The 22,623-nt window shown below is 35.7% G+C and overlaps 1 protein-coding gene across 1 annotated transcript in view; it reads left to right on the top strand.

The window, feature by feature from the left end:
- The window catches only part of GPM6A (glycoprotein M6A), a gene marked incomplete at both ends in the record, with an annotated part of 91,527 nt that overhangs the window by 49,089 nt on the left and 19,815 nt on the right, over positions 1-22,623 (top strand). Inside the window, one exon of the mRNA XM_079534512.1 lies at positions 15,933-16,125. Coding sequence (XP_079390638.1) covers positions 15,933-16,125 — 193 coding nt within the window. The remainder of the gene's footprint in view (positions 1-15,932; positions 16,126-22,623) is intronic.

The raw sequence follows: 22,623 nt of genomic DNA, 5'->3' as shown, positions 1-22,623 counted from the left end.
AAAAGATTCATGTTTTCATATTACCAGTTGTCTGCAGTTACCGTACTTTTCAGCAGATGTTCCAGCCTAGAAATGACAGAAGGAAATTTTTGTAAAATAAATTTAATTAAACAAATGTATTTCTGCAAAATATTTATAACCATTGAACTGGCATTTTTTGAATGATTTTTAGAGGAAAAAATGGCTATTAATATTGAAAAAAATCAGATTTTTTTTAATATTAAAGCTGAAGACACAAATGTGAAGTTAGATCTTTTTCCATCATATTAGTGTCAAAATCTTGGTGACAAACTTTCTCTTCTACACTCTGGAATCTTCTGTCTTTTCTTGATCTGCTACGCAGTATAAACAATATGCTAAGTTGTTACATGTTTCCAACAGACTTAGTTTATCTTAGAATGATGTAGGTTAATGTTATGTAATTTTTCTAAAAAAAAAATCCAGAAGCACTTTGGTATCATAGCATCAATGTATTCACATGGACAAGCCAGAGGATGGAATGTTGTGAGAAAATCTTAAATATGAAAGCTAAAATTAGAAGAGAATTTAAGTATCTTTATTGGGTTTTCAACTAGATAGAATTTAGCTTGTGACCTTGGCACAAAATTTGTTTTTAGGGAAGAATTGTATTTGAAACATTCTAACAAAGTTTTGTATAGTGAAGTGTATCTAGTCCTCCTAAAAATTTATTAAGAATATATTTTCCCTTTCATGTCTTTTATGTTCTTGTCCAGACTTTTTACGTTTCTGGGTCTAAAACAAGTCATGAGGTCTTGAACCACAGGGTTTCACTGAAAGACAGGACCTGAAGTTTAACTTGCATCATCTTGTTTTCATTCTTGTTCTCCCACCACTTATTCTTCTTGTGTAAATGCAGTGGCTTTTCCTTCAATCCCTGGCTGTGTCCTACTTTCCTCACAGTCCTTTCACTTTCTTTCTTTAGTACATTGGTTGAGAATGTACGTAATCCATGGAAAACAGCTGTGTTGATAAACAAGATAATCAGGGATATTGGAAAAGCTGGACACTGTGAATCAATTTATGAGGACTCTCCAGATGAAAGGAGGGAGTCCTAGCTGAAAAGCACCTGAGGTTAGGGGCACGGTAAAGAATAGAATAGCTATGATCTGATGAAAGAGCACTATTATTATCTTTATTCTATGCAGGTATGAAATATATTGACAAATAATCCTGCCTTTGGTGATAAAATCAGTTTCATTAGCCTAAATAACAAAAATCGTGAAAATACTTGTTTGCATTGTAACAGAGAAAATCATGGTGACATACTTAGCCTGGTTTTCTCTGTTAGGACTTTTTTTTTTTTTAAGGTAACCCCACCTGCAAGTAAATTCCTACTAGAGCATCAGAATAAAATTGAGTTTCAATGGAAACTTAATAATCTTCTAGATTATGTTGCTCCAAGAGACTCTTGATGCTACACATTTTTCTTACCTACAGTTGTCACAGAAATCCCTGTGGCTTGCAGTGTATGTATTGCAGTGAAGTGCAAGAGTATAGATCTGGAAATGAAAACTGCAGGAATAAAATAGAAGTATTGTTTTAACTTTTTTTGACATTGGGGCTCACCTCATGGGTTTTGGCCAGTGTTGTAACTTTGTTTTGTTTTGGAAGTCTTCCCTAATGATCGTAAATACAAGTTTATGTTATATTTGGCAGCCCTTAGGAATTAGACCACTTTTTCTTTGCATCAAGCACATTATCTGTCCAGGAAGACCTTCACCTTAATGGAACACATGATGAGTCTACTTCCTTCTTGTGGATCTTGAGAAATGCTGCTATTCATCTGTATTTTGTTGACATTTGATTTTTTTTTCCAGCGAAGTGAAATGGTCGTGTCTGTGTTTCGGAGTTTGTAAAACTAAATCAATCACCACAGGGAGAGATGAGATCCGGAATGAAGATGGATTTTTAGGGCAGTTAGGTTTCTTCCCTATCCTTCCTTCAAATATTCATGTTTACCTTGTTGTACGAGAAGTATTTGCATTCTTCAGACCTAGTAGCAGGTGATGCCTTAAAAAAGAAAAACCTGGTCTCCATTTCATCTATGTTGTCTGGATCCTGCATTATCTCATTGCTTGGTTTATTTAAGGGCTCCTTCAGATTCTGCTTCAGGTCCTACTCGTGGATGTGTGAAAACAGTGGGTGTTTCTATCTTAATGCTAGCAGTTGAGTTCTGTTGATTTTTGGCTGCCTCTGTATCACAAAAAACTCATGAATTTGTGAATTTGAAGGAGAAATTGAAGGAGTGTTTGGTAAAGCATGTAGAATACTCCTTTATTTTTCCTGTCAAATGCTACCGGGGCCTTGAAGTACTTTGAAGTAACTTGCTCTGCTTTGGAACCCTGAAGAATTGCAGTTCCCTGTACTGGAGTGCAAGAGAACAAACAAGGTGAATATCTCTCAGAAGTCATTCTTGAGACTCTAATGATGGACAAAGTTGCTTCAGTAGTGCAGTGTATTGCACTTGGGATAATTCACAACTCCTGCATTTTTATTTTTATTTTGAGTTTTTAAAGTTTTGTGACACAGTCATCACTGTCTCTTTAAGGAAAAGATACAATTTGCATACTTTAACTCAGATTATTTTGTCTGTTTAAAATTTGAATTTTGTTAACATGTCTAAAAAAAACATTCCCATGATTTTGAAAAACTTACTGTATAGCTCAGTCCACTGAAATTAGCCTGAACTGTCAGATTTCTAAATTTGATGGGAAAAAAAAAAGTGGTATTACAGATTCAGAAAAAGTAATTTGAGGGTTTTTTTTTTTTGGCTATATAAACCTTCTCTTGATGTGAAACACTGAAATAAAGATAAGTGAAGACGTGAGAAATTACGTAACCATAGAAAAGGCTTTGCCTTTAGCTTATATACTTGTTTGCATATGACTTATATATGTTTGTGTGCTCAATGTAAAAGCTAGTTTTGAAGCCTTTTTAGTTGTTATTTTTAAGGTAAAATTGTGGTATTGCTGGTACTCTATTTACCTTTCAAGATAGTCTGTAGTTATGCAGCTGCCTCCCTGACCATGTGTTCTGCAGCCACCCTACTGCCCCCTAGGAACGGGGTAACTATTCAAAAAGTGACTCTACTGTGGCTGTTGAGTGATGGCATCATTTACCACAAATTGATTTTTTTTTTTTTTTTTTCCATCATCTGTTTGGATGAATTTTGTTAGGTCAGGAAACATTAAATCCCTGGAGGCAGCTGAATTCTTGTTCCCTGTTCTATGGCTTGAACCTTGCTCAATTAAAATCAGTCAATGACTGAAAAACAATTCACAGAAACCTTTCTGCCATTGCACATAACATACTGATTTGTTCCCTGAGTTAAAATGAAATTGAATATTGGATTTCAATTTTTTAAGAATGCAGTGGAATGACTAACAATGAGGATAATTGTGAAAGTTTCCCATGTTGTTCATCTGCAGCATGTGGAATTGTAGACAATTATAGTTGTTACAGCAGCAGCTAGAGCAATTTTCTCAAGTGTTCCCCAGTGATGTTTGCCTGCAGCGCATGCAGCTCTGAAATCTTTGTGTAGGGAAGAGATCATTGGCTTTGGAGAGAACTTGCATTCTTCAACCCCTCAGGTGCTCTTAGATTGGCTGTGTGTAATGGAAAGGGCTTAGGATTTACATTTAGTATATAAATAAGTGGTAATAACAGTATAAATCATAGAAAGTTACTTTTATGAATACTTCAAACATTGTTTACAGTTTGCTTGTCTTGTCTTAGTTTTTATACATAGCTTCCCGTGTTCAATAGTATGCTATACATACAATGGAAATTCTCATATCAACAGTGTTTCAAGAAATTCAATAGAAAATTTGTTTAGAGATCTGTCTTGTCTTCTTTGACATTTTGTTGAAAAATTTCATTCAAAATATCAATTTCATTAATTTGTCTTATTCTCTTAAGCATAGTTTTTTGCTTGTTGGTATGTTCTCACTGTTGTTGATACCTAATCAGAATAACTACACTACACTGAAAATTCAAGAAAAAAATTGTGTTACTTTTAAAGAAGAACCATCCCCCAACCAACCCCCCAAAATATTAACTTAATAGCAATTTCTTGAAGGTAACATTTAATGCCACTATCTTTGCTTTTTCCAAACATGAGACGCCTTTGTGCAATGGTCTACAACGTTCTTTACTGATGGATTCAAAAGTTTGTGATTTTAAATGAGATTAAAAGCGTTAATATACACAGGTGTAAATAGTACATTTAAATGTATCACACATTCGCATACTTATTTTGAAAAACATACAAGATGGCATTCATTAATTTTCATGGAAAGGTCTTCCTCAAAACTGGTCACACAGCATGAGTGGGTTATCTAGATCCTCCTAGAGGATGACAGTTGCCTGCCTCATCATTGCCTGTTTCTTTACCTTTTTTTTTTTTTTTTTCCTGAGGTGTTGGAATGAGAGACATATATAAAGTAATGCATTCCTTCCATTAAAGGACTATGGTTTTATTTCCAGACCGAAATATTCAGAATAGTCAAAATTTCAGACAGGAGCTTTGTATCCTTTCTTTTTTTTCTGTTTTAGTTGAAATTATTCTGCTCTTTTGGGTAATAAACACAAGTTGTACGTGCTTGTTTCATTGAGTATCTTGGTGCCCTCAAGAGAAATATGGAATACAGTAGACAGACAAAGATTTCAGGGGAAGAGGGAGGTGAAACTCTGTTCCCACTGCTCATCCCACACAGCAGATGAGCTTGCTCTCTCTCAGCTTTGAAGAGGATGAGTGAGATTATCTGTTGTTTGTCTCTCAGGCAAATATGCATGTAAGGGAGATAGAAGTAGCCAGGGTCGAAACAGCCTACAAATGAAGGGAGGCTTTTAAAATAAAAGCAATGGAAAACATGGGCTCAGAAGTTGCATGAGATGTGGAATAAAGAGCATAAGCTATGTGATACCAAGGAAAATAATTTTTTAGTTATTAACTTACCGAAGGTCCTAGGATTTTTCAGTTTGAAAAATCTGAAAATTTTTCCACTGCTGTCAGGTAGCAGTTACACAACCTATGCACCCTATCCCTAACAGTGTAAGAGTTTGTAAGGAAACAGATCATTTAAGGCAGCTGAGTATTTTGTATTATCTTCAGATACCTCTTTCCTGTATGTCCTGAACAGCTGCTGAGAACAAAGCATTCAAAAATTTGCTAACTGTATTTTCATGATTTCTAAGTGTTGAGCACACATGACTGCAAGTGACATCATTAAGGTGTGCTTTAATTTTATTTATATATTATATAAAAACAGGTATTCTGAGAAATCATGCTATCTGGAATGCAAGAATGGAAGCTCATTTGCAAGTAACCTGTTTGTCTCTTTTGCGTAGCAAAAAAGGGAGATGCTACCTCTGCTAAAATGAGAAAATTTTAAATACATAAAAGGTTTGTGGACTATTCCAGTTAAACAGATGACTGCACAGAAAATTCATGGGGGAATGTTTTTTGAGGTGCAAGATTTGGATAATGCACTAAAAAAAGAAGTGGCTTAAAGCCCAGTGGAACTCAGCCTATTTGTGAATGAGGGGAGAAGAGATGCTGCAGGATTACATTTCATTACATTTTTTTGTAGTAGTTTTCCATTTGGGAGAAACAGCTTTGCTTAAGGATGAGGAGGTGGAGTGAGTTTTATGAACTCCAGAAGAGAGAGATGAAATGGATACTTTTTCAGTCTTTTGATCTGTAACATTACTCTCATCTTAAAGCTAGTGGTACAATTCAATATGTTGTTTTGAATTAGTGCTCTTACAAACTGTTATTGTTTCAAGCAGATCAAAAACATGGTTATAGTCGTTCATATCAGACTCAATCATCACGCATGCATCATTGTCACATATATTAAATGTTTATAATCTATTTATCAATGATAATATATTACTAATTTATTCATCATTCAAATTCAAATTACATGATGTAAAACATAGACAAAACATTTGAAATTACTGCTATATTTTATTATTGTAAGAATTTAAACAAATATTTCTTTATTAGTGTCATATTTATGGATTTACTTTTTTTCATTCCTGTATCATTAACTTTAGAATGATTTTGAAGGATGTTATGGATGTCTCTGATAACTCAGCTGGCAATATTTTTTAAAGGTAACAAAGACTGACTATGTTATGCCTGACTGGTTTGTATTTCAAGAAAGGACTGCTCTGTGTCAATAACTTGAATGCTTATGAACTATTAGAGTAAGATTTGCTTAATTAAGCAGCAATAAACCTAATGTACTGAGAAGAACATGACTAATCACAACACTATTTTCTCTACATTGGAGTAATACAGATCTGAATGGTGAACTATTTGGTGGATATGGAATTGGTTGAAGGGTTGGAGCCAAAAAGTTGTGGTCAATGGATCTGTGTCTGAGTGGGGGCTGGTAATGAGTGGTGTCCCCCACAGACCTTTCTTGGGACTGTCCTTCTTCAATATCTTTAATGACAGACAGTGGGATTGAGTGTACTATCATCAAGTTTGCTGATGGCACCGAGTTTTGTGGTGCTGTTGACACAATAGAGGGGAGGGACACTTTACAGAGGGACCTGGACATGCTTGAAAAGTAGGCACACAGAAATCTAATGAGGTTTAACAAGGCCAAGTGTTAAGGTGTTGCGCTTGGGTTGAGGCAATCCCAGATATGAGTAATGACCAGGAGAACTACGTGAGAACAACCCTACGGAGAAGGACTTAAGGATTCTGGTAGATGAAAAGCTGTATGTGAGCTAGAAATATGCTCCTGCAGCCTGCAAGGCTGATGCTATCCTGGGCTGCACCAAGAGAGGAGTAGCCAGCAGAGAGAGGGCAGTGATTGTCCTCCTCTGTTCTGCTCTTCTGAGGCCACATCTGAAGGTATCGTGTCCCAGCCCCACTACAGGAGGGATGAGAAGCTGTTGGAGTGTTTCCAGAGGAGGGCCACAAAAATGATCAGGAGGCTGGAGCACCTCTTCTATGAAGAAAGATTAAGGGAGTTGGAAAGAGAAGGTTCTGAGGAGACCTTGCTGTGGCTTTCCGGTACTTGAAGGGAGCTTGTAAACAGGAGGGACATCAACTTTTTATACAGTCTGATAGTGCTAGGAAAAGGGGGAATGGCTTTAAACTAGAAGAGGGAAGGATCAGATTAAGCATTAGGAAGAAATTTTTTACTCAAAGTGGTGAAGTATTGGAACAGGTTGTCCAGAGAATCTATGGATACCCCAGCCCTGGAGGTGTTCAAGGCCAGGTTGGATGGGATTTTGGGCAGCCTGATCTAGTGGTCATCAACCCTGCCTGCAGAAGGGAGTTGGAAGTAAATGATCTTTAAGGTCCCTTCAGGCTTCAGCCATTCCATGATTCTCTAAGGAACAGCAGCAACAATTGTGGTTGAGGAGATGGGAAGTGTTTTATTAAAGACCCTGAACTAGTACTGTTTATTCTCACTTATATTAGTGGGACTTCACCAGTCAAGTGTTTTCTTAGGATTTACTCAAAGATACAATGAATTCAAGTTTAGGATGAGACCATAGTATTTAGGAATATTTGTGGTGTTATGTCACCTCCTGATCTCTATCTCCTATTCTGCATATCTTATTGAATTTATAGTGTTAATTTCCTTTTAAATTGATGAGAGAGGCCATGTTTACAGTCAAGCATGTACCCATTTTCTTACAAAACAAATCCTTGTGTAGGAGCATAAATGAGCCAATTTCCTTGACAAGCTGTGAGATGTGAAGCCAGGAGCTTTCACTTAAATTAGCACTTTGTTAGAGCTACAATTGACAGTGTTGAGAAAGGTGGCACAGATACCTTGAAGGAAGTATGCAGCACACAGGATGATCATTTATATGTCTATCAAATAATAACATAAACAAAATTAAGTAGTGAAAAGAAAGGCTAACTTCCTGTCTGACTAGCAAGGGTAATAAAATGTTTTGCTTTAAACAGTTCCATCCAGAATAGTTTTGTTATGTAGTTGAGACCTGTGAAGTAGGGAAGTGATGCAAACTAGTTGTTTAGTATATATTATAAAGTGAATGATCAAATTTGCTGTCACTATGTGAAATTAGATCTTTGGACATTTCTCGTAATAAGATTTTACTGCCAACTTGTTGATTCTCTACTGTCACAATAGCTTAGATCTGTGTTTTGCTATAAGGGACAAATTATGTAGCTTGTTTCATGGTACTGTTTTGTTAATGTTTTGCTATCAAGTAATTCTCATAATTTGATAGAAAATTGTCACAATATATATAAAAAAAACACGAAACCTTTGTTGGATTACTTTGGTGCAATAGGCGAAGACAGCAAGTTATTTACTCACTGATAAAAAAGAGTGCAGGCTATTATGAGAGTACGTTGTACTCACGTAATTGATTGTTGCTGAAGTATGGCTAAGACAAAAAAAGAGGAGTTGAAATTGTAGCATGTGCTGGTTAATTCTTGTTGAATATATCTACAAAAAATAAACAGCTCATTTCCTTAGTTTCATATTGGGTGCTGTGCTGTAAGTGCGTATCAGTTTCCCAGGAAAAGATGTTGGCGGCTTTTGTTTTTTTCAGATTCAGACGTATGAAGCACAACAGAAGCATGTTTGATGTCTGGGCTAAGTAAGGATACATATGTGACTTCTAATCTAGAACAAATAAAGGATCTCCTCTTATTTGATGTGTAAGTGGACATGCTGCGTGCTTTGAAAAGATGGAAGACATGTTTACTTACGTTAGATATGTCTTCAAATTTAGTTGAAAACCTTTTTGTATTTGTTTTAATATGAGTTAGCCCAGATACAAGACTTCAATTTGTCTTTGAAAGATTATTGTATCAGAGAGTAGAAACACAGAAATTATACATCTCTCTGCCAGGTGGATTTGCTAAATATAGTTGTTTGAATTGCACAGTGTTATTCTACTGCAAGATTCTTGAAATAGTATTTCTCTAGGTAGCTTATTTCATGTTAATATCATGGTACATTAAAACAGAATTATTGGGAAACCATTTGAGCAATCCATTCATGATTTAATTACCTTGAATATAATTGAAAAATGTTTTGAAGGCATATGAAAATGCCCTGATGAAAATGAAAATCTATTTTACACCTCTGATATAGAATGTACTGTGATGCATTATTCATATGACTGAACTGAGTTTTTTCTCTAGCAATTTTTGTTTTTTCAAACATGACAATTTCAGCTGGAATTCTGAGTACTTAATAATGTTAAGGGGCAGTTCTGAATGAATTTATAGCTAATTTCTTATTGTATGAAACGCGAGACGGTGAGTGTTCCCTTTAATAAGGATGAAAGAGGCCCTAATGGACCATACAACGTGCAGGTGGTGAAGGCATAGCATCTAACCATGTTTTTGGGGCCCCCAGTACAGGAAGGAAGCGGAGCTGTACAGAGCTAGAGGACTGACTTTTCACACAGTCTGATAGTGATAAGACAAGGGGGAATGGATTTAAACAAGAAAAGGATACATTTATATTCGATGTTAGGAGGAAGTTCTTTACTCAGAAGGTGGTGAGGCATGGGAACAGATTGCCCAGAGAACTTGTGGATCTCCATCCTGGAGGTGCTCAAGGCCAGGTTGAGTGGGATTCTGAGCAGCCTGATCTAATGCTTCTCAATCCTGCCCACTGCAGGGTGTTGGAACTAAGATACTCCCTTTGGTCCCTTCCAACTGAAGCAACTCTAAGATTTTATGATTTAAGCAGTGTACAAAAATTACAAATTCTATTGTCCTTGTTAAACTTTAATTACCATTATTCATGACTCAGAGTCTATCACTGTAAGTAAGACAGGGAGAGTTCTTTTGTTTGTTGTTTTTTTCATTTGTTTTATGCTACTAGTATTATTAAAACACTCTATTGTCTGCAGTGCTCCATACTGTCCAATAAAAATAATTATGAACAGAAAGAAATTCACAGCTTGTGTAAGCACTCAGAATAAAAAAAAAGGTGTTCTTAAATGGGTTTGTAAGGCAGTTATTTGAAGGTCATAATAGTGACTGCTACTGTTTTCCCATTGGGAAAAAAAAAAAAAAATTCCAGTGCATTGTTTTCTATTTAAAGAAGTTGGTGCTTCCACAAGAAGACTTTGCAAACTAAAGAAAAAAATCTTCCATTTTATGGAACATACGAGTTTGCATTGGACTACTGGCTTAAGTTGGTCTTAATTCTCGAATCTGTAACTAAAATATCTCAAAATTTGACTTAATTAAAGCCTTTGTCAAAACTGTGACACCTGGCAATTTAAGGTGAGTTCATCTAAAATACTAAAATGTGTATTATATTATTTAGATTTTTTTATGTATGCATGTATGTAGCAATGTAACTGCGAGCCTTTACTTTTCAAGTAAAAATGTAGAACATTCTTACATTGGTATAAGGTAGAGAAAATAAGAGCTCACTATTTCAGTTTTGTTTCCTTGAGCCTACTAAGGATAAAACAACACTAGAACTGAGCTGAAATAAAAACTAAGTTGATAATTGATTCCTTTTGTTGTGATGACTGTAGACAAGTTCTCATATACCTTCTGGAATTCAAGTCAGATGAACGGCCAACTATTTCACTTCTGCCTCTTCAATTCCTATTTTTTCATCATTTTGTCCCTTAAGAAAACATCAGCTCTTATAAATGTTAATAAAATGATGTTGCTTTTGTCGCCAGAGGATTCCTCACTTATGCATTCAATCTGTGCATCTCAAACACCCTAATTTTAGACTACTGTATTGTATTTTTCCCCCATTTTTCCTTTGAAATGAGTTTTATGATTTTTCCTTGTTGCTGAACATTCTATTTCTAATCTCTCGTAGAAGTTCTAGCTGAAAATATCTTGTGAAGGAGAAATGAAACAAACCTAAAAGATCCTTCTGTACTGTTTGTTTTTTTCTTCTGTGTTTATTTTTTCCATAAAATTCTGGGTTGATTGGGTTTTCTATAACAGTTTATTTAGAAGATAGTAACATAATTTCATTCTGAATCTGGTTATACCACTCATCTAAATTTCACTTTCACAAATGCATGAGGTAGAAGGTATGTCCTAAATCTCTCTTTTATCCATCTACCTGTCTGTCTATCTGTTTATTTAATGTACTGGCCAGAAATAAAATTTTATAAAGTGGAAGAATTGCGAATGGTTTGTCTGGACAAAGACAGTACAAAGAAAGTTTTATAAGCCTTTTAAAGCAGAAGTTTTTTCTCTTATTGAGAATAATTACTGATAATGGACAGTAAGGATTGTACTAAGAGGAGATGAGGTGGTTGTGTGTGAGACCTTTGCTGACTGGAAAGTAAATATATGAAAAGCAACCTTAATAAGCCCTATTTGGATAACTAAATATAGTCGGTATTTGGATTTTGACTTTATCCACATAACATAAAATTCCTTGTCTTGCCATCTTTGTTATTATGATTTCTCTGTGCAGTGACTTATCAAAAAATATGATCGATGCAGTTCTTCATATTGGAAGTTCCAAAGAAGAATGCTAATTTGCATTACTTCCTCTGGCTTACGTAGAAATATATAGTTCCACCAGATCTAGACTTTTGCCTGAGGGAGAATATTGGAAAACATCATAATAAGACTAAATGCTGATATTTGAGATTAAATAGGTTCATTTTGCAGAGCGAACTGTTTGAAAGCACTTATGTCTTTATTTCCAGAGGAGAACAAACATCAAAGCAGTGTGCACTTTTTTTTAATCTTTCCTAGTAATTATTTCTGTGGCTGTGTGTTCTATCTTGTGAAGATGATGTTCAGAGCCCTGAATGACTGTCTCTCTCACACAGACACATACTATACACACGTGGTACAACTGAGTCATACTCTGTACTGGTTCAATAGTATTCTGCTAGTTAAAATAGCATTTCTATTGTTGTGTTATTAAACATCTATTTTCACACTCTGAATAGCTGAAAAAAAGAATCAGAGGAAATGTAACTTGCAGCACATTACCTTTTGTGGTGTATGATTGATGAGCAATATCCATTTTAACACCTTATTCCTGACACACTGCTTTTCTTTAGTTTTTATTTGGTTTGACAACACTGAAAACTCCAGCATTACTCATGAAGTAAGTAGTTAGAAAGGTAATAGGCATGAGGAAGAGCTGAATAAATTAGAAAGGTCTTAAAGGATAAACAATTATTTGAAAAGCTACATGTTTAAAGGAATTCTCTGACGATTCCTCAGTCAGCAACAAATTCTTGAACTGGTAAAATAGACTGCTGTAGAAGTTTCTGTCAAGGGCTTACAAATGTGAGAAATTGTAATGTGAGATAGGAACAGAAGCAATTTTTCTAATTCTCAAATTATAAATTTTTCAGTTACCTTTTAGAATTTAAACAATTAAAAAAAAAAAGATTTTCTGATAAAATTTAGATAGCACTTTATTACATCCATTTTTGCTCATTCTCTACTAGTCACTACAATATATCACTCTGCTATGCCATATATATCACTTTGCTATGCTATTTCATGGTAGTATATGTTTTACTGTAATAGAGCCAAAGAAATATTACTTACATGAGATTTCTGATGCAGTTTATGGGGTCAGATTGTGACAGCTGTCATTGGACTGGTGGGTCAGATTCAGCAGCTTCAGGAGGCAGTGCAAAGGTGACTGTTTCCTGATAACAATACTCATAGAACTAATATATGTTTCTTCTAATTCAGAATATTTGCTGGTTTTGTTCCTATCTTGTCACTTCTTTAGCTTTCTCACTCCCATGTTGCCTGTTTCTGAAGATGAAAAAGAAAGCTTTTGGAAATAATTTTCTTCCTCCCTGCCTCACACCACTGCAATATTAAGGAATGCTCTCTGAAGTCCACGTGTCCCTGTAAATCACAGAATCACAGAATTAACTTCCAAGGCAGACAGAAGTAAGACTTACAGCAGCCCAATTTTGGAAGGGAAAGGGGGGAGGAGGGCATGGAGATGCAGCAATACACTTACTTAGGTACAGCTTAGGTACAGCTTGCTTTTTCATTTTTAACATTCCAGGCCCTGGTACTTCACTCCCAGTGTCACTCTGCTGTCATCTCTCCCTCATTACTATTTCTTACAATGCTGAGAAATATAGAGTACTAATTTCCAAAGGCTTTTTCTGCCCTTATGCTGTGCTGAAAATTGCAATGGGCATTTTTCATTAATCTGTGCAATCAAACATATATCTATTTCCCTGTCTTCCTTGCAAAAAAAAAAAAAAAAAAATTTATATATATATTTTGAATATGTATTTCTTATTTTCTATGCCTATTAGAGAGCAGATTAGCCAGTGCAGGATCCACAAACAGTATTTGTGTTGGATTTTAAGCTCTGGGGAAGTAGTTATAGGTATTGCTAGGGGTAATCTTAGAAAATGGGAATGAGAGAATTTTAAAAGATTGAGTAATTTATCTGCTTGCAGAACTAGTTACTTCACAAGCATTTGTTTTCCTAGTCTCTTAAAACCTCCCACTAATGAAAAAAACCCAGATTTCCTAGATATAAAACTCTGGACTTTTACAATCACTGAACAGACAAAAAGTGATCTCTTGGCATCGAAAGCCCTGTGTAGCTGCTGAAAAGGAAATCTATCTCCTGTCAGCACAGTAGGGTGTCATGAGTAGAGAGAGAGAAGGATATATCCTTCAGCAAGGGAGGGCAGTGTTACAATCACGCAAATGTGTTATGGCAACTGGAGATGGATGATTTGCTGATATAATTTGTAAAGTACAAGTCTCAAACAATCTTTGCTTCTGTTGTAATTAAATCATCATATGTATTTGGGAATTACATTAATTTATGAAGTCTGATTATGTCTTGTGTATGTTTAGTATATTTTTATTTTATTTTTCTTATAGAAATTATCCAGCAGTTCAAACACTGCTTTTCAGGTAATCTGTATTTACAAAATATCAATAGAGGTTTCCATTTAACTAAAATATGTGTATGTTTGAAACTGGCCTAAATTGTTGTTTAACCTGGCAGGCAGCTAAACACAATTTGCTAGGACAAAAAAATGAAGAGAGAGATAAATGCAATGAAAATATATATATACACACACATATATAGTCATGTATGCATATACACAAAACTAGTGATGCACAAAGCAGTTGCTCTCCACTTAACATATGATCCCCAGCCACTTCTTGAGTAGTGGCTGTCCCCTTGGCCAACTCCCCTTGACGTTTGGTTTGGTGGGGTTTTTTTGTTTGTTTGTTTGTTTTTGCATAATTTCATATGGAATGGAATATCCCTTTGACCCATTTGGATCAACTGTCCCGGTTCTGTTCCCTCCAATCTCAGTGAGCCTCCCCAGCTCCCTCACTGGCAAGGCAATAAGAGAAGCTCAGAAAACAGAAATGTCCTCGGCTCTGTGCAACACCGCTCAACAGCAACTAAAACATCATTGTGTTATTAATGTTTTTCTCCTAAAGCCAAATCAAAGCATTGTACCAGACACTATGAAGGAAAATCAACACTGTCTCTGCTGAAACCAGGACAACTGATCAGAGATTTTGATGTGTATAAACAGCTGCTAAATATATATATGATAAACAGATTGGCATTTGTTCATTAAGAGCAGAAAATGAATGTTTGAACAGACAGAGGAAATGACTATTCTGATTATCTGGACAGAAAGAAACAAGAATCTGCATGACAAAATACAAATTACGTGTAGATGCTACATGTACTTTGAGTAAGGTAGACATATTTTATTTTTAAAAAATGTCTTTTTGCACTTTCGTTGTTGCTATTTCACTGTAACTCTGGCATTCCTATGATTTAGCATAGCCTGAGGTTTTGGGAGCATCTTAAAATATACTGACACCTGCTGAACATCATATATATAATCTTTAATTGGCAATCACTGACACATCTGTGTAAAATCTATAAGCCTCACCCTGTTTCTCATCTAAATCTTTTGTGGCACAAGCTAGCAATTATTAGGAGAAAATAAAGTTTCTAGCTATTGAGTCAGTGCCTTTCTTCAGGATTTTCTCCCATTACAGATCAGATTCCTTAATACCTACAGTTCTGTCTGCCCTCTCCCTACTATAGGTTCCTGCCTTTTCTGTCCTTCCAAAAATTAACAGGCAGGGCTTTACAGGATGTGAAAGTTGTTATGGGATTGCTGAGATTTGACAGGATGAGAGATTGCTGCATTTGTGAAACTACTTGTTAAGCAAGGCAAGGTAGTGCCAAAAACTTGAGAACCTTTGGTCCAAGCTGAGCTTAGAACTTGATGAATGGAGGAAAGATTGGCCTGGTATAATCAAAGGGCAATTGCTCTCACTCTAGAAACATTGCACGGGGTAAAATAAGTTGGGAAATAATTCAGCTTCTACAATTATTCTGTACCTTTTTATTAGTGGTGTCTTAATCTGTGCCTTTTTAGTGTGGTATCTTCCTCGATTATTATTAGCTATTTTAGTGACATGTGGAAAGTTGCTTGCATCCTCAAAATGGTGCTATGGGGTGGAAAAATTCTGTTGTCACTCTCTGCAGATGAAAAAAATATATGGTGATAGAGGGAACTGAATTGGATGCTCCCTGTGGCTTTCCCGTTATTGAGGATTCTTCTCAGAAATCCAATGAGAAACAGTTGTGAATATTGGTGTAACCTGGAATTGACTCTGTAATCTGCTCTTAATCAAAATATGAAACTGCACAAGGAATAATACAATGTTGAACGTTCCATGTTCCGTGTCTACACTTAATAGGCCAAATAACAACTAAGAAAGCTCAAAAATTGAATTAACCTGTGCCCTCTCACAGATTTTCTGAACTGATGGATTTTTATATCTGATCTAATCTGTCTTTGGCCTGCCACCTTCAGTTTATGCATTTCTCAAGATAAAAAAAAAAAACAACTTTTTTCTTCTCCTTGATATAATATATTAACAAAAAAATTTCCTTTTTTTGTAGGGTGCTTTGAGTGTTGCATCAAATGCCTGGGAGGTATTCCCTATGCATCTTTGATTGCTACCATCCTGCTGTATGCTGGTGTTGCACTGTTCTGTGGTTGTGGACATGAAGCACTTTCAGGAACTGTCAACATTCTGCAAACCTACTTCGAGATGACAAGAGCTGCAGGAGATGTTATTGATGTCTTTACTATGTAAGTTAGTACCTTCTTTTAATTGTTTCCTTTTAAACCGGCTGAAAAATTTCATGGAGGGATATGAATTTGAGTCAAGAAAATGTGTTACAATATAAAAATCATAGAAAATTTGGATAAGCTTCGTGGATAAAATTTTGATAGAGCTGATATTTTTATTGATTACAAACAATTCATAATGCTTTTTAATATCATTTAGGACCAAAATTACTTCATATACTAATAGACCTTTTCAATACGTTTGTTTTCATTTGTGAAAATGTCTTCACCGAAATGTGTAAAATTTTCCTCTTTGCAGTTCAAATAGATGCAGAAGGAGTGTGTATCATGTAGCAGATTACTTCTGTGAATAAATGCAGTAAGGAAGTGCTCTACAGAACTTCAGTTCTTGAAGTGTTAAATGTTTCCCCTGGTTTTCTTAGAATTCATGTGTTTTGAAGGGGTCATGCTTTGCTACTCCTGAAAAACTTGTTCCCGGAAAGTCTCTATGAAGTTTGCAATACTACTTTTGTCAGGAGTCTCCTTCAGTTTACTAAATTAAGTATATTTAATAATGAAGTAAATTATAAATAAACTTTATAATCTTGTTGCCTCTTTAAAATATTTTTATCTTGGATATTTGAATTCCAAAATCCTGTCTGGCTCATACTCCTTACTGAAGCTGAAGAATCTTATCCACAATTCTTTAAGCCTTTTCTTTCTTAAATGTTTTTTGAAGAAGTGATTTGATCATCCACTGCATTGAGTGATAGCACCATACATTGCTACAGGTTTAGGACAGAGTGGCTGCATGGTGGAAAAGGATCTGGAGATTATCAGTCTGCAATCAGCTGAACATGAGCCAGCCATGTGCCTAGGTGGCCAAGTAGACTAATGATATCCTGGCTTGAATTAGAAATAGCAATACAAGAGTACCGTGTTTAGTTTTGGGCCCCTCACTGCAAGATGGACATTGAACCTCTCTAGCATGTCCAAAGAGGGGCAGCGAAGCTGTGAAGGATCTGGAGCACAGGTCTTATGAGTAGCAGCTGAAGGAATTGGGATTGTTCAGTCTGGAGAAGAAGAGGCTTGGGAAAGAACTTATTGCTCTCTACAAACTCCCTGAAAGGCAGTTGTAAAAAGGTGCAGATCAGCTTCTTTTCCCAGGTAACAGAGACAGGGTGAGAGGTAATGGCCTCAAGCTGCACCAGGAAATGTTCAGGTTGGAGAATAGGAAAAATTTCTTGGAAAGAGCAGTGAGGTATTGGAACAAACTTCCCAGCAAGTGGTGAAGTCACAGTCCCTGGAGACTTTCAAGAAAGGGGTAGGTGTGGCACTTAGGAATGTGGTTTAGTGGACATGGGTTGAGTTGTAGTAGACCACCTTAGAGGTCTTTTCCAACTTTAATGATACTATGATTCACAGTGTATGTAAGGATAAACTGTTTCTTTCTTCTGCTATGGAGAAAGAGGTGGTATCAGAGGAAACTAGTAGGTGTCAGTTCAGAAGGCACTACAAGTGATGTTTTTTTCAATTAAGTTAACAGACTTACCCAGCCTAGGAAGTCCCAAAGGCTGGAGGAGCACTGGGAGTTGTCCTATTGACTTCTGTGTTCTTAGGCTTTTACATCTATTTTTTGAGATAAGAAATTGAACAAGAAAATTGTGCAATCCGACTTGGTGCCACGATTTTCACAACATTTCATGCATTTCATGAATCCGAAATCTTGTGTGGTGCTGTATCATCAACATCCACCCCAGAGCTTCTCTGAAAATACGAGCAGTATTATTTCTGAAATTAGCAGTCAGAAGGGAGAATTTTACCAAGTAAGTATGTCTTGCTTCACCGCATACAAATGTATTCTCCTTAGTACTGAGAAATTTAAGTGTTCTTGTATGATAATATATTAGGTTCATGGGAAGTATGTGACTTCTGCTTTGAAGCTTTTTGTCTTGTCATTTAGAATAATGGGTCTGACTTAACTTGGCAGCTAAGGTTCATTGTTATCCTAAATAAAAGGTCAGTCTTTTTATTAGGCTCTAACTTATTTTATTAGTCCCTAAGGAAGCCATTAGTGTGGAACAGCCACAAGTCAATGCTTTCTCTTCATGGCAAATTTTCCAGCTTCCCTCTGTCAAATTCTTAAGTGAAAATATATCCGTCAGGAAGCCTCATTGTTCAAATGTAGACAATTCACTGAAATGACTAAGGAACTGTAAATGAGATTTTTTTTTTCATCTGTTCATTTACTTAAATACATCCTAAAGCTAATTATTTCCTTGGAAGACCTATTAGGATCAAAAGTTCTGTTCATTGAATAGTGATAGATATTTCTGAAATTATGTCTTAAAGTTGTTTAAACTGGAGAAACTGTGATTCTCAAAGATGTTTGCTTATCAGTTTTCCAGATACTTAAAGGGAGAGTACTCTTTTAAAATAATCTCGTATGCTGAAACAGTGATTGTTTTGTCATAATTATTGATTGAATAACAATTGGCAATACAAAAGTTCTATGGTAATTATATTCCTTTGAAAGACCAAAAAGCAGAGAAAAAAATGTGTAATTAGAACAAGCAGTGTAGTTTCTACATTCTTAAAAATGGACATCTAACAAAGTTGTTTATTTTTTTGATTTCAAATAATAAGAATGAAAAGATACAGCGGGGTGTTCTGCTAAATTACTTCTAGACTATTTAAGATATTTTGGCTCTTTAAAGTTTCTGCTACTCCAAAGCTGACCTGGAGTCTGTCCCTCAGTGATGAATGTGTGCGGGTAACGTCCCAGTGGAATGAAGTGTGTTCTGTTTCATCACACCTATGATTGCTATCTATATTTTTATTGGCCTGCTGGATTTTGAATGCCATTCAGTGTAAAAATCAATTCATATTTTTCATAGAACTACTTATGCAGGTGGTGAGAGATAAAGGCTTTCTTAGCCACACTTAGAACTGCATTTGTTCTGAGCTCAAATAACACAGCTCACAAGGCATTCTTTATAGTTACTCATTGCAATTTAAAAGGAGTAAACCCCTATAGAGGATGCAGCTTCTCTCCAAAGAATAAACAAAGGAGGTCTGAAGCATCCTTTATGTTCCTGAAAATAAAACCCAAAGTACCTAAATCCAACAAAGCTATTCAGAAATGTCCATGTCACAGCAGCAGCAGAAAAATTTTTATATCAGAGCCATGAGGGAACTGCCATTCATTACTGTCCCCAGAAGGCTTCCTCTGGGACCTCCCACACTCTGCTCAATTCAGTCAGTCCTTCTCTCTCACAGTTGAAGGCCTGGGGATGCCCCAGCTGCCCTGTTCCTGGCTGGGGCACTGGGATGTGCCCTGGACATGAGGTTTAGCCTTACTAGCCCTGTGGCCCACATCCTACACAGCACTCTGATGCATAGGGAGGCCTGAATTGATTAATGATCTACAATGAGTGTCCCAAGTCCCCTCTGAGCTATCTGCCCTTGGGGGTTCAGCCAAAACTGCTTTGGGAATATTAATAAGTAGTAAATATTCACAATTTGGAGGAAAAAAAAAAAAAAAAAAGAGTATGAGTTTTGCGTCTTGTTTTAAAATTCCTTAAATGTGAGACAGTGAAATTAATTTCCTCAAATTTGTGATTTTTGTTTCCAAGTTGAAATATGGAACATCATTGTCAATACTTCTTGGACCTTGGAGACATCCTGCAGAGCCATTGAGTGGGGAGGAGGTAGTGCTTTTAGAGCAATGAGTTACAGTAATGCATGATCTTTTGATTGCTTATTTGGAAAACAAACAAGCGGTCTTTGACTATAATGTGCTAAAAACAATAGGTTCTAAAAACATTATGTTCTAAAAATCAATGAGGATTTTATTAAGTGAACTTTGTCTCTGAAGTACTGGCTTGCAGCCTGGCTTAAGCTACTTCAGGGCGTTGTGGGCAAAACAGATATTCTAAGCTCTGCGTTTGAGGTGTGAATTCCATAAAATTGATATTGAGTGACAATTTCAGTTTCTTGTGATTTGAAGAGATTCTCAGAAAAAAAACCAAAACATATATATAAAATAGTTTATATATATATAAAATAATATTATATATATAAGGTAGCTTAATTTATCCTGAAAACTGCTTTTATAGCATTCTAACCATAAGAGGTCAATGGTTTATGTTGCATACTTTGTCAGTTTAACAGTTATGCAGACTTCACGGAGAATGAATAATGTACTTCAGGTAGATACGGTATTCAATTGTTACTCTAATAGCTTAATAACCTGCACTGGACAGTATATCTACAAAGCTATGGGTACTTGGTTCACTTTATCACTGACTTAGTCAAGATTCCAAAGTCAGCAGAAATTGGACAATTGTCAAACATATATTTTTTGAACCCCATTGTTACATTTTTCTGGTGATTGGAGCAAATTCTAGAAGACAGTCTTTAGGCAATCAACAGCACAAGATACATTTGGTGTATTTCCCAATAGCATATTTTCACAGTTCTCTTTTCACTGTGCAAGGCCAGTTAGTACCATCTGTCACATATTTGTGAAACATAGACCATGAAACAAGGGAATTAAGCTCTTGGAGTAGAAAATGAAGAAACCTTCCTGGTAGGAACAGTAACCTTTTCCTACTACAGTTAGTGCTACTTCAGGTCATGGCAAATTCACTTCACTTTAAAGCTGTGATACCAAGTAGTAAACTAATGAAATTACTATATGTAAATCCATTGTTACTATCCTTGGTATTGCATGCACTGTGGATGCTCCACAGAATCCATCTTACAGATAAAAAAAAATTCTTCTTTTAAAAATACTAAAGCCCCTGGTTTGTATTCTGAAGCATCCAGGTTTGAAGCTTGCTGATAATCTTCCTGTCAGTTGGAGTGTATTCATGATTCATTAAAAGGGTAATATTTAATAAAAGACATATGTGTGTGCAGCTGTTTTGATTTGAAGAAAAAGAACAGCATTCATAGAAGCTTTTATATCCCCCTACCATGCTCTCATACTGTTTGAAAACAGAGTTTAGGAAGGTAAATGAATGGATGTTATTCTAATCTTTTGTTTTTCTTCATTTGTGTTGATTTTGCAGTTATCAGAAGTTAAATATTGGTACAACTAACAATAGCCTTTTTATTATTAATATTGCATTAATATTAATGGCATTCTGTGAAAGGTATTACAATGAGATTTATAGTAAAGGCTAGCTGATATGAAATACAGTATGTATAAATATTTGAATTAGATCATGTGATATTTATGTTTCAGTCGTCTACCTAGTATATAATAGTACTGTGTGTATTCATTCTTGTACAAAAGACTGATGTTCTACAAATGTGAACATTTAAACACTCTGTACTGTAAGAAAAAAAAGTTGCAAGGCTCTGTCAGGATTATCAATTGCAAGCTTATGCAGTTCTGTTTTATAATATGTTTGGAAACAATAGTTCAAAGACTGGGGAGGTACCAGTAAAAATGTGTTCATTTCATAAAGTAGGCTAATAAGAAGTTCATGAGCACATATGAATGTCAGCAGAGTGGTCTTATGTAAATAATTATCTACCCTAGTGTTTGTGCAATACTTTACTATTCCATTAGATTGTGATTTCTCTGCTGGTTTTAGAAATGCTCCTTGAATCTCAGCTCAACTTTCCTGTTCCTGGGAAGGATGCAACCATCACAGTTTTAAAGGAGGTTGACTTAAGGTAGAATTCTGCATTTTTTGTAGTTGTATACCACAAAAGAATCTGTTAAAAACAGTGGGAACATATGTGATATTATCTGCTGCTCAGAGTAAAAGAACAAAATGTAGAATACAAGAGCATCTTGCATCCTACAATGCAGTGATCTTTTCATTATATAATCCCAGCAGTCTGGCTTCAGTATTGAGCAAATGTTTGTATGCTTATTTACAAAACTTATTTCAGGAAAACAGAGACAGAATACAGCTCTGTCAACTGTTTTCATGTGTAGTACATTTCATTTCTCTTACAATTTAAAAAAAAAACAACCTTTGGGCCTTCATTGTTCTTATCATTCATTGATTTTTCTTTCTTTCTCCATTTATCATTTTCTCACAAACTTTAATTGAACGCTCTGTACTCTGATATGTTTGTTTCCCACCTGTATTTTATACAGTTTAATATAAGTTTTTATTTATGTAAGTTTAGATTCTGTATTAAATTAATCTCTGAAAAATCCCCTATGGAGCTATGCTGACATTTTTTCTGGTCTCATTTTTCTTTTCTCTACATTGCGAATATTTTAGTCTCTTTTTACCTCAAGTATTGTGTTACCTAGAGTTTTTTACTCACTGCTGTATACAATTGTTAATCCTCCTTTTTCCCTGCTGGCTATATCTTTTCCTTCTGAAGTCTGTCCATGCTTGTCTCTCCCCTCTTTCTTAACAACCTGTGCTTCGTAGCACCAAAACCTCTTTCCTCAAACCATTTAAGTGAATAGCATCATGAACTTGCATCAATAAATTGTTCCCAGCTGGTGTGCAGGACAGGCTAAGCACCTCTTTCCAAAACTTC

Source organism: Tetrao urogallus (genome assembly GCF_951394365.1).
Source record: "Tetrao urogallus genome assembly, chromosome: 4".
Classification (NCBI taxonomy): Eukaryota; Metazoa; Chordata; class Aves; order Galliformes; family Phasianidae; genus Tetrao; species Tetrao urogallus.
This window is presented reverse-complemented; position numbering and strand designations above follow the sequence as displayed.